At 41.9% G+C, this 14765-nt stretch overlaps 1 protein-coding gene across 4 annotated transcripts in view; it reads right to left on the bottom strand.

Annotated features, from left to right (window-relative positions):
• Positions 1-14765, bottom strand: part of beta-Man (beta-mannosidase) — a 123556-nt gene that overhangs the window by 90192 nt on the left and 18599 nt on the right. For all 4 annotated transcript variants that reach the window (XR_011712854.1, XM_071662334.1, XM_071662333.1 and 1 more), the window contains exon 4: positions 2881-3029. Coding sequence is in view for 3 of the 4 variants with exons in the window: in XM_071662334.1 (XP_071518435.1) it covers positions 2881-3029 (149 nt within the window). In the remaining variant the exon portion in view is untranslated. The remainder of the gene's footprint in view (positions 1-2880; positions 3030-14765) is intronic.

Below are 14765 nucleotides of genomic sequence, written 5' to 3'. Positions count from 1 at the left end.
ACATACTCCATACTGCAGTTCACAACATACCACATACTGCAGTTCACAATACCACATACTGCAGTTCACAACATACTGCATACTGCAGTTCACAACATACCACATACTGCAGTTCACAACATACCACATACTGCAGTTCACAACATACTCCATACTGCAGTTCACAACATACCACATACTGCAGTTCACAACATACTGCATACTGCAATTCACAACATACTGCATACTGCAGTTCACAACATACCACATACTGCAGTTCACAACATACCGCATACTGCAGTTCACAACATACTGCATACTGCAGTTCACAACATACTCCATACTGCAGTTCACAACATACTCCATACTGCAGTTCACAACATACTGCATACTGCAGTTCACAACATACTGCATACTGCAGTTCACAACATACTCCATACTGCAGTTCACAACATACTCCATACTGCAGTTCACAACATACTGCATACTGCAGTTCACATCATACTGCATACTGCAGTTTACAACATACTGCATACTGCAGTTCACAACATATCACATACTGCAGTTCACAACATACTGCATACTGCAGTTCACAACATACTCCATACTGCAGTTCACAACATACTGCAGTTCACAACATACCACATACTGCAGTTCACAACATACTCCATACTGCAGTTCACAACATACTGCATACTGCAGTTCACAACATACCACATACTGCAGTTCACAACATACTCCATACTGCAGTTCACAACATACTGCATACTGCAGTTCACAACATACCACATACTGCAGTTCACAACATACTCCATACTGCAGTTCACAACATACTGCACACTGCAGTTCACAACATACCACATACTGCAGTTCACAACATACTCCATACTGCAGTTCACAACATACTGCATACTGCAGTTCACAACATACCACATACTGCAGTTCACAACATACTCCATACTGCAGTTCACAACATACCACATACTGCAGTTCACAACATACTGCATACTGCAGTTCACAACATACTGCAGTTCTATACAAGTGAGTATGAACAAAATGGGAGGCTGAGCCCCTACCCCCCCCCCCCCTATGCCACCGCACTACCTGGTACAAATACTACCTGGTACAGATACTACCTGGTACAAATACTACCTGGTGCAGATACTAACGGGTACAGATACTACCTGGTACAAATACCACCAAGTACAAAATACTACCTGGTACAGATACTACCTGGTACAAATACTACCTGGTGCAGATACTAACGGGTACAGATACTACCTGGTACAAATACTACCAAGTACAAAATACTACCTGGTACAAATACTACCTGGTACAAATACTACCTGGTGCAGATACTAACTGGTACAGATACTACCTGGTACAAATACTACCAAGTACAAAATACTACCTGGTACAAATACTACCTGGTACAAATACTACCTGGTGCAGATACTAACGGGTGCAGATACTACCTGGTACAAATACTACCAAGTACAAAATACTACCTGGTACAGATACTACCTGGTACAAATACTACCTGGTGCAGATACTAACGGGTACAGATACTACCTGGTACAAATACTACCAAGTACAAAATACTACCTGGTACAAATACTACCTGGTACAAATACTACCTGGTGCAGATACTAACGGGTACAGATACTACCTGGTACAAATACTACCTGGTACAAATACTACCTGGTACAAATACTACCTGGTACAGATACTACCTGGTACAGATAGTACTTGATAATGATACTACTTCATAAAGATACTATCCGACACTATTGCTATCAGGTACAAATACGTGCTACCAAGTATATGCTGTCATACACAGAGAACTAGAGGTACAGATGGTACAGAACTAGAGGTACAGATGGTACAGAACTAGAGGTACAGATGGTACAGAACTAGAGGTACAGATGGTACAGAACTAGAGGTACAGGTGGTACAGAACTAGAGGTACAGATGGTACAGACTAGAGGTACAGATGGTACAGAACTAGAGGTACAGATGGTACAGAACTAGAGGTACAGATGGTACAGAACTTGAGGTACAGGTGGTACAGATGGTACAGAACTAGAGGTACAGATGGTACAGAACTAGAGGTAAAGGTGGTACAGAACTAGAGGTACAGGTCGTACAGAACTAGTGGTACAGGTGGTACAGATGGTACAGAACTAGAGGTACAGATGGTACAGTACTAGAGGTACAGGTCGTACAGAACTAGAGGTACAGATGGTACAGTACTAGAGGTACAGGTGTTATTGAACTAGAGGTACAGGTGCTACAGTACTAAAGGTACAGATGGTACAGAACTAGAGTTACAGACGGTACAGAACTAGAGTTACAGATGGTACAGAACTAGTCACACATGGTACCTACCAGAAAGAATATGTACTATGGAACTAGTGGTACAGGTACTACAGAACTAGAGGTACAGGTGTTACAGAACTAGAAGTACATGTAATACACAACTAGAGGTACATGTACTATAGAACTATAGGAGCTTGTGCTACAGAACTAGGTACATGAACTACAGAACTGGAAGTACATGTACTACAGAACTGGAGGTACGTGTACTACAGAACTGGAGGTACGTGTACTACAAAACTGGAGGTACGTGTACTACAGAACTGGAGGTACGTGTACTACAGAACTGGAGGTACGTGTACTACAGAACTGGAGGTACGTGTACTACAGAACTGGAGGTACGTGTACTACAGAACTGGAGGTACGTGTACTACAGAACTGGAGGTACGTGTACTACAGACCTAGTGGTACAGGTGCTACTGAACTAGTGGTACATGTTATAAAACCAGAGGTACATGTACTACCGAATTACAGGTACAGGTGGTACAGTCAGAGGTACATGTACTATAGAACTAGAGGTAGTACCTGGAGATGATCCTTGACGTCAAACACATATCTGACGAACATGTTGTTGGAGCGGCCAACCTGGTGATGGTTCAGCCTTACGAGGGAGGCGGTGTCCAGTCCCTGGAATATGAGAGCCACTCGCTTGTGTCTGAGCAAGGTGGCGTCCGCTGCGGGAAAAGAGAACCATTTAGTGAGACACTTTCACCTTACCACTATAAGGTGGGCAATAACCTTAAGCAAGGTCATGATATCAAATGACCGTATCCAGGCGACAATACCTATATCAACAACTCTTGCAGAAACAACAAACTGAAAAGGTTATAGTTGTATGTGTTTATAAGGCCACTTTCTCATAATAAAGTAGAAAATCCCTATTTCTACCGTTAAGCAAATCATATCATGTCGGTAGTTATGTGGGTTGTGTCAGCATACTTGCCACTCTCTCCGAGACTTTGCTGTTACCTCCCTCACCACCCCATCCATGAACAAATTAAAGAACCATGGAGGCATCACGCACCCCTGCCGCAGACCAACCTACCTGGAACCACTTACTCTCCTCTCTTCCCACTTGTACACAAGCCTAACACTCTTGATGAAACCTCTCAATGCTTCTATTAGCTCTTCTTCCACATTACGTATTCAAAAGACCTGCTTAAGGCATTTCTATCAACCTTATGCTATGTTTTCTCCAGATCCTTTATATAAATGATATTCTTGAAAGAAGAAAAAAAAAAAAAAACAGATCCACACATCCTCCACCATTACTGAAACCACAATGCTCCTCCCCAGTCTGATGCTCTGTACATGCCTTCACCCTCTCAATTACCGCTCTCCCTTACAACTTAAGAGAAACACTCAGCAAACGTATACCTCTGTAGGTCGAAGACTCGCCTTTGCCCTCCTTACTTTTGTACAATGGCAAAATACATGCATTTCGCCAATCCTCAGACACCTCACCATAATCCATACATACACTGAGAATCCTAACTAACCAATCAGCGACACAGTCACACCCTTTTTATTAAGAACTTCAATTGCAGTATCATCCACTCCAGGCGCCTTGCCACTTTGTATCTTACACAAGGCTTTCACCACCTTTTCTCTCTTCATAAACCCACTTTCCCAAACTTTCTCAAACACCCTAAATCTGTCACCCTGTCATCCAACACATTCCACAGTCGTTCAAAATACTCACTCCATCTCCTCATCACTCTCCCATTCGACCCTTTCGCTGATGTTCTCATGTTATTTTTCTCATACTATTACCCTTCCAAAATACCTTTTTCTCCCAGAAGTTTACCGATAATCTCTCACCCCAACTCTTACTTGCCTTTTTTAACATTCACATTTTCCTTCTGACCTCCTGCCGCTTACATAGAGTCAATTGCATTCCTTTCTTGTATGTATCACCCATACACTCTCTTCTCTTTCACTAACAATTTTACTTCGTCATTCCGCCACTCACTACCCTTTTCATCCATCCAACCCCCACCTTCCACATGTCAAACACTTCTCTTGCACATGTCAGCACAGCTTCCCAAAATATATCCCATCCCTCACCCACTCCCCTCGCTCCGTTCATTCTCACCTTTTGCCTTTCTACATTCAATCTTTCATGGTATTTCTTCAAACATGCCCCTTTTCCAAGCTTACTTACTCTCTCCACCTTTTCACTCATATCGTTTCCTCTTTTCCAAAACCCCCCACAAATCTCTACTCTTGCCTCCCTCAGGTAATAGTCAGACATCCCACCAGCTGCCTCTCTCAACACATTCATAAGCAAAAGTCTGTCTTTTGCACGCATGTCAATCATATGTGATCCAATAATGCCCTACCATCTTTCATGCGCACCTACGTATGATTATTCATATCCCTCTTTTTAAACCAGGTATTCCCAATCACCACCAGTCCTTTTTCAGCACATAACTCCGAAAGCTGTTTGCCAATCCTTTTCACCTTACTAAATACCATATGTCCCCTAATCATACCCTAAATTGCCACAATTCTCATCCTCGCATTGAAATATACATCACTAACACCAGATACCTACCATGATAACTACTGAAACACCAGATACCAACCATGATAACTACTGAAACACCAGATACCTACCATGATAACTACTGAAACACCAGATACCTACCATGATAACTACTGAAACACCAGATACCTACCATGATAACTACTGAAACACCAGATACCTACCATGATAACTACTGAAACACCAGATACCTACCATGATAACTACTGAAACACCAGATACCTACCATGATAACTACTGAAACACCAGATACCAACCATGATAACTACTGAAACACCAGATACCTACCATGATAACTACTGAAACACCAGATACCTACCATGATAACTACTGAAACACCAGATACCAACCATGATAACTACTGAAACACCAGATACCTACCATGATAACTACTGAAACACCAGATACCTACCATGATAACTACTGAAACACCAGATACCTACCATGATAACTACTGAAACACCAGATACCTACCATGATAACTACTGAAACACCAGATACCTACCATGATAACTACTGAAACACCAGATACCCACCATGATAACTACTGAAACACCAGATACCTACCATGATAACTACTGAAACACCAGATACCTACCATGATAATTACTGAAACACCAGATACCTACCATGATAACTACTGAAACACCAGATACCTACCATGATAACTACTGAAACACCAGATACCTACCATGATAACTACTGAAACACAGATACCTACCATGATAACTACTGAAACACCAGATACCTACCATGATAACTACTGAAACACCAGATACCTACCATGATAACTACTGAAACACCAGATACCAACCATGATAACTACTGAAACACCAGATACCTACCATGATAACTACTGAAACACCAGATACCTACCATGATAACTACTGAAACACCAGATACCAACCATGATAACTACTGAAACACCAGATACCTACCATGATAACTACTGAAACACCAGATACCTACCATGATAACTACTGAAACACCAGATACCTACCATGATAACTACTGAAACACCAGATACCTACCATGATAACTACTGAAACACCAGATACCTACCATGATAACTACTGAAACACCAGATACCTACCATGATAACTACTGAAACACCAGATACCAACCATGATAACTACTGAAACACCAGATACCTACCATGATAACTACTGAAACACCAGATACCAACCATGATAACTACTGAAACACCAGATACCTACCATGATAACTACTGAAACACCAGATACCTACCATGATAACTACTGAAACACCAGATACCTACCATGATAACTACTGAAACACTAACTCAGCTACTTCTAAAGCACTTGCCTCTCATCAACCTCCTTCTCATGGCCACTAATAGCCACCAATCTCTTGCAACCCTCTATTTCTACCCACATCAGTCCGGAGCTCACTTACCTACACTCTTTTTCACACATTCTAAGATCAACTGTTTGATCACTACTGCTACCCCCCCCCCCCCACTCAGCTCTTGCCATCACACCAACCCCTGACTTTACGCCTTATACATTCCCAAATCATTCTTCACCTTTATCTGTGAACTTTGTTTCAAGCAGAGCCAGAACATACTTTCTCTCTCTCTCTCTCTCTCTCTCTCTCTCTCTCTCTCTCTCTCTCTCTCTCTCTCTCTCTCTCTCTCAAGTACACTGCCTATCTCTCCTATCTTCTCGTCTTGGTAACATCCACACACATTTGGACACCCCAGCGTGAGCCTTCGAGGATAACGAGCACTCCGATCATGCCCCATTTAGGTGCCTTCTAAGACACGCAGGGAATGCACCGAAACCACAGCTCCCTATCCACATTCAGGCCTCACACACCTTTCCATAGTTTACTCCAGACGTTTCACATGCCCTGGTTCAGTCCATTGACAGCACATCGACCCCGGTATACAACATTATTCCTTTCACTCTATTCCTTTCACGCCACTCACCCTCTTGTATGTTCAGGCCCGATCACCCAATAACTTTTTCATTCCATCGTTACACCTCCAATTTGGTCTCCCGCTTCTCCTTGTTCCCTCCACCTCTGACACATACACTGTGAGGAATGCGTGGGAAGTATTCTTTCTCCCCTATCCCCAGGAATAATATGATTTGGTAAACAGAGAAGAGGTAGTAAAAGCTTTGCGGAAGATGAAAGCCGGCAAAGCAGCAGGTTTGGATGGTATTGCAGTGGAATTTATTAAAAAAGGGGGTGACTGTATTGTTGACTGGTTGGTAAGGTTATTTAATGTATGTATGACTCATGGCGAGGTGCCTGAGGATTGGCGGAATGCGTGCATAGTGCCATTGTACAAAGGCAAAGGGGATAAGAGTGAGTGCTCAAATTACAGAGGTATAAGTTTGTTGAGTATTCCTGGTAAATTATATGGGAGGGTATTGATTGAGAGGGTGAAGGCATGTACAGAGCATCAGATTGGGGAAGAGCAGTGCGGTTTCAGAAGTGGTAGAGGATGTGTGGATCAGGTGTTTGCTTTGAAGAATGTATGTGAGAAATACTTAGAAAAGCAAATGGATTTGTATATATATATATATATATATATATATATATATATATATATATATATATATATATATATATATATATATATATATATATATATACATATATATATATATATATATATATATATATATATATATATATATATATATATATATATATATATATATATATATGTATATATATATATGTATATATATGTATATATATATATATATATATATATATATATATATATATATATATATATATATATATATATATATATTCTTTTTTTTTTTTTCGCTGTCTCCCGCGTTTGCGAGGTAGCGCAAGGAAACAGACGAAAGAAATGGCCCAACCCACCCCCATACACATGCCTTGATTCAATCCAATGACAGCACGTCAACCCCGGTATACCACATCGCTCCAATTCACTCTATTCTTTGCCCTCCTTTCACCCTCCTGCATGTTCAGGCCCCGATCACACAAAATCTTTTTCACTCCATCTTTCCACCTCCAATTTGGTCTCCCTCTTCTCCTCGTTCCCTCCACCTCCGACACATATATCCTCTTGGTCAATCTTTCCTCACTCATTCTCTCCATGTGACCAAACCATTTCAAAACACCCTCTTCTGCTCTCTCAACCACACTCTTTATATTTCCACACATCTCTCTTACCCTTACGTTACTTACTCGATCAAACCACCTCACACCACACATTGTCCTCAAACATCTCATTTCCAGCACATCCATCCTCCTGCGCACAACTCTATCCATAGTCCACGCCTCGCAACCATACAACATTGTTGGAACCACTATTCCTTCAAACATACCCATTTTTGCTTTCCGAGATAATGTTCTCGACTTCCACACATTCTTCAAGGCTCCCAGGATTTTCGCCCCCTCCCCCACCCTATGATCCACTTCCGCTTCCATGGTTCCATCCGCTGCCAGATCCACTCCCAGATATCTAAAACACTTCACTTCCTCCAGTTTTTCTCCATTCAAATTCACCTCCCAATTGAATTGACCTCAACCCTACTGTACCTAATAACCTTGCTCTTATTCACATTTACTCTTAACTTTCTTTCACACACTTTACCAAACTCAGTCACCAGCTTCTGCAGTTTCTCACATGAATCCGCCACCAGCGCTGTATCATCAGCGAACAACAACTGACTCACTTCCCAAGCTCTCTCATCCACAACAGACTTCATACTTGCCCCTCTTTCCAAAACTCTTGCATTTACCTCCCTAACAACCCCATCCATAAACAAATTAAACAACCATGGAGACATCACACATCCCTGCCGCAAACCTACATTCACTGAGAACCAATCACTTTCCTCTCTTCCTACACGTACACATGCCTTACATCCTCGATAAAAACTTTTCACTGCTTCTAACAACTTGCCTCCCACACCATATATTCTTAATACCTTCCACAGCGCATCTCTATCAACTCTATCATATGCCTTCTCCAGATCCATAAATGCTACATACAAATCCATTTGCTTTTCTAAGTATTTCTCACATACATTCTTCAAAGCAAACACCTGATCCACACATCCTCTACCACTTCTGAAACCACACTGCTCTTCCCCAATCTGATGCTCTGTACATGCCTTCACCCTCTCAATCAATACCCTCCCATATAATTTTCCAGGAATACTCAACAAACTTATACCTCTGTAATTTGAGCACTCACTCTTATCCCCTTTGCCTTTGTACAATGGCACTATGCACGCATTCCGCCAATCCTCAGGCACCTCACCATGAGTCATACATACATTAAATAACCTTACCAACCAGTCAACAATACAGTCACCCCCTTTTTTAATAAATTCCACTGCAACACCATCCAAACCTGCTGCCTTGCCGGCTTTCATCTTCCGCAAAGCTTTTACTACCTCTTCTCTGTTTACCAACTCATTTTCCCTAACCCTCGCACTTTGCACACCACCTCGACCAAAACATCCTATATCTGCCACTCTATCATCAAACACACTCAACAAACCTTCAAAATACTCACTCCATCTCCTTCTCACATCACCACTACTTGTTATCACCTCCCCATTTGCGCCCTTCACTGAAGTTCCCATTTGCTCCCTTGTCTTACGCACTTTATTTACCTCCTTCCAGAACATCTTTTTATTCTCCCTAAAATTTAATGATACTCTCTCACCCCAACTCTCATTTGCCCTTTTTTTCACCTCTTGCACTTTTCTCTTGACCTCCTGTCTCTTTCTTTTATACGTCTCCCACTCAATTTCATTTTTTCCCTACAAAAATCGTCCAAATGCCTCTCTCTTCTCTTTCACTAATACTCTTACTTCTTCATCCCACCACTCACTACCCTTTCTAATCAACCCACCTCCCACTCTTCTCATGCCACAAGCATCTTTTGCGCAATCCATCACTGATTCCCTAAATACATCCCATTCCTCCCCCACTCCCCTTACTTCCATTGTTCTCACCTTTTTCCATTCTGTACTCAGTCTCTCCTGGTACTTCCTCACACAAGTCTCCTTCCCAAGCTCACTTACTCTCACCACCCTCTTCACCCCAACATTCACTCTTCTTTTCTGAAAACCCATACAAATCTTCACCTTAGCCTCCACAAGATAATGATCAGACATCCCTCCAGTTGCACCTCTCAGCACATTAACATCCAAAAGTCTCTCTTTCGCACGTCTGTCAATTAACACGTAATCCAATAACGCTCTCTGGCCATCTCTCCTACTTACATAAGTATACTTATGTATATCTCGCTTTTTAAATATATATATATATATATATATATATATATATATATATATATATATATATATATATATATATATATATATATATATTATCCCTGGGAATAGGGGAGAAAGAGTACTTCCCACGTATTCCCTGCGTGTCGTAGAAGGCGCCTAAAAGGGGAGGGAGCGGGGGGGCTGGAATTCCTCCCCTCTCGTTTTTTTTTTTATTTTCCAAAAGAAGGAACAGAGAAGGGGGCCAGGTGAGGATATTCCCTTAAAGGCCCAGTCCTGTATTCTTAACGCTACCTCGCTAACGCGGGAAATGGCGAATAGTTTGAAAAAAAATTATATATATATATATATATATATATATATATATATATATATATATATATATATATATATATATATATATATATATATATTTATCTATTTATTTTGCTTTGTCGCTGTCTCCCGCGTTTGCGAGGTAGCGCAAGGAAACAGACGAAAGAAATGGCCCAACCCACCCCCATACACATGTATATACATACACGTCCACACACGCAAATATACATACCTATACATCTCAATGTACACATATACACACACAGACACATACATATATACCCATGCACACAATTCACACTGTCTGCCTTTTATTCATTCCCATCGCCACCTCGCCACTCCTGGAATACCATCCCCCTCCCCCCTCATGTGTGCGAGGTAGCGCTAGGAAAAGACAACAAAGGCCCCATTCGTTCACACTCAGTCTCTAGCTGTCATGCAATACTGCCCGAAACCACAGCTCCCTTTCCACATCCAGGCACCACACAACTTTCCATGGTTTACCCCAGACGCTTCACATGCCCTGATTCAATCCACTGACAGCACGTCAACCCCGGTATACCACATCGATCCAATTCACTCTATTCCTTGCCCTCCTTTCACCCTCCTGCATGTTCAGGCCCCGATCACTCAAAATCTTTTTCACTCCATCTTTCCACCTCCAATTTGGTCTCCCACTTCTCGTTCCCTCCACCTCCGACACATATATCCTCTTGGTCAATCTTTCCTCACTCATTCTCTCCATGTGCCCATACCATTTCAAAACACCCTCTTCTGCTCTCTCAACCACGCTCTTTTTATTTCCACACATCTCTCTTACCCTTACATTACTTACTCGATCAAACCACCTCTCACCATACATTGTCCTCAAACATCTCATTTCCAGCACATCCACCCTCCTGCGCACAACTCTATCCATAGCCCACGCCTCGCAACCATACAACATTGTTGGAACCACTATTCCTTCAAGCAAACCCATTTTTGCTTTCCGAGATACTGTTCTCGACTTCCACACATTCCTCAAGGCTCCCAGGATTTTCGCCCCCTCCCCCACCCTATGATTCACTTCCGTTTCCATGGTTCCATCCGCTGCCAGATCCACTCCCAGATATCTAAAACACTTTACTTCCTCCAGTTTTTCTCCATTCAAACTTACCTCCCAATTGAATTGACCCTCAACCCTACTGTACCTAATAACCTTGCTCTTGTTCACATTTACTCTTAACTTTCTTCTTTCAACATAACCTTGCTCTTATTCACATTTACTCTAAACTTTTTTCTTTCACACACTTACCAAACTCAGTCACCAGCTTCTGCAGTTTCTCACATGAATCAGCCACCAGCGCTGTATCACCAGCGAACAACAACTGACTCACTTCCCAAGCTCTCTCATCCACAACAGACTTCATACTTGCCCCTCTTTCCAAAACTCTTGCATTCACCTCCCTAACAACCCCATCCATAAACAAATTAAACAACCATGGAGACATCACACACCCCTGCCGCAAACCTACATTCACTGAGAACTAATCACTTTCCTCTCTTCTTACACGTACACATGCCTTACATCCTCGATAAAAACTTTTCACTGCTTCTAACCACTTGCCTCCCACACCATATATTCTTAATACCTTCCACAGAGCATCTCTGTCAACTCTATCATATGCCTTCTCCAGATCCATAAATGCTACATACAAATCCATTTGCTGTTCTAAGAATTTCTCACATACATTCTTCAAAGCAAACACCTGATCCACACACCCTCTACCACTTCTGAAACCACACTGCTCTTCCCCAATCTGATGCTCTGTACATGCCTTCACCCTCTCAATCAATACCCTCCCATATATTCTACCAGGAATACTCAACAAACTTATACCTCTGTAATTTGAGCACTCACTCTTATCCCCTTTGCCTTTGTACAATGGCACTATGCAAGCATTCTGCCAATCCTCAGGCACCTCACCATGAGTCATACATACATTAAATAACCTTACCAACCAGTCAACAATACAGTCACCCCCTTTTTTAATAGATTCCACTGCAATACCATCCAAACCTGCTGCCTTGCCGGCTTTCATCTTCCGTAAAGCTTTTACTACCTCTTTTCTGTTTACCAAATCATTTTCCCTAACCCTCTCGCTTTACACACCACCTCGACCAAAACACCCTATATCTGCCACTCTATCATCAAACACATTCAACAAACCTTCAAAATTCTCACTCCATCTCCTTCTCACATCACCACTACTTGTTATCACCTCCCATTTGCGCCCTTCACTGAAGTTCCCATTTGCTTCCCTTTCCTTACGCACTTTATTTACCTCCTTCCAGAACATCTTTTTATTCTCCCTAAAAATTTAATGATACTCTCTCACCCCAACTCTCATTTGCCCTTTTTTTCACCTCTTGCACTTTTCTCTTGACCTCCTGTCTCTTTCTTTATACGTCTCCCACTCAATTTCATTTTTTCCCTACAAAAATCGTCCAAATGCCTCTCTCTCTCTTCACAATACCCATCTGTCTTCATTTCCACCACTCACGTACCCTTTCTAATCACCCACCTCCACGCTTCCATAGCCACAAGCATCTTTTGCGCCAATCCATCACTGATTCCCTAAATACATCATTCCTCCCCCCCCACTCCCTTACTTCCATTGTTCTCACCTTTTTCCATTCTGTACTCAGTCTCTCATGGTACTTCCTCACACAAGTCTCCTTCCCAAGCTCACTTACTCTCACCACCCTCTTCACCCCAACATTCACTCTTCTTTTCTGAAAACCCATACAAATCTTCACCTTAGCCTCCACAAGATAATGATCAACATCCTCCAGTTGCACCTCTCAGCACATTAACATCCAAAAGTCTCTCTTTCCACGTCGTCCAATTAACACGTAATCCAATAACGCTCTCTGCCATCTCTCCTACTTACATAAGTATACTTATGTATATCTCGCTTTTTAAATATATATATAATATATATATATATAATATATATATAATATATATATAATAATATATATATATATATATATAAATATTATCCCTGGGAATAGGGGAGAAAGAGTACTTCACTATTCCTGCGTGTCGTAGAAGGCGCCTAAAAGGGAGGGAGCGGGGGGGCTGGAATTCCTCCCCTCTCGTTTTTTTTTTTATTTTCCAAAAGAAGGAACAGAGAAGGGGGCCAGGTGAGGATATACCCTTAAAGGCCCAGTCCTGTATTCTTAACGCTACCTTCGCTAACGCGGGAAATGGCGAATAGTTTGAAAAAAAATATATATATATAATATATATATAATATATTTATATATATATATATAGATATATATATATATTATATATAAATTTTCTATTTATTTTGCTTTGTCGCTGTCTCCCGCGTTTGCGAGGTAGCGCAAGGAAACAGACGAAAGAAATGCCCAACCCACCCCCCCATACACATGTATATACATACACGTCCACACACGCAAATATACATACCTATACATCTCAATGTACACATATACACACACAGACACATACATATATACCCATGCACACAATTCACACTGTCTGTCCTTTTATTCATTCCCATCGCCACCTCGCCACTCCTGGAATACCATCCCCCTCGCCCCCTCAGTGTCGAGTAGCGCTAGAAAAGACAACAAAGGCCCCATTCGTTCACACTCAGTCTCTAGCTGTCATGCAATACTGCCCGAAACCACAGCTCCCTTTCCACATCCAGGCACCACACAACTTTCCATGGTTTACCCCCATACGCTTCACATGCCCTGATTCAATCCACTGACAGCACGTCAACCCCGGTATACCACATCGCTCCAATTCACTCTATTCCTTGCCCTCCTTTCACCCTCCTGCATGTGCAGGCCCCCGATCACTCAAAATCTTTTTCACTCCATCTTTCCACCTCCAATTTGGTCTCCCACTTCTCGTTCCCTCCACCTCCGACACATATATCCTCTTGGTCAATCTTTCCTCACTCATTCTCTCCATGTGACCAAACCATTTCAAAACACCCTCTTCTGCTCTCTCAACCACGCTCTTTTTATTTCCACACATCTCTCTTACCCTTACATTACTTACTCGATCAAACCACCTCTCACCATACATTGTCCTCAAACATCTCATTTCCAGCACATCCACCCTCCTGCGCACAACTCTATCCAAGTCCACGCCTCGCAACCATACAACATTGTGGAACCACTATTCCTTCAAGCAAACCCATTTTTGCTTTCCGAGATACTGTTCTCGACTTCCACACATTCCTCAAGGCTCCCAGGAT

This window comes from Panulirus ornatus, chromosome 6 (assembly GCF_036320965.1).
Source record: "Panulirus ornatus isolate Po-2019 chromosome 6, ASM3632096v1, whole genome shotgun sequence".
NCBI classification, from domain to species: domain Eukaryota; kingdom Metazoa; phylum Arthropoda; class Malacostraca; order Decapoda; family Palinuridae; genus Panulirus; species Panulirus ornatus.
Note: the sequence above shows the minus strand (reverse complement) of the source record. Positions and strands in the feature narration are given on the sequence as shown.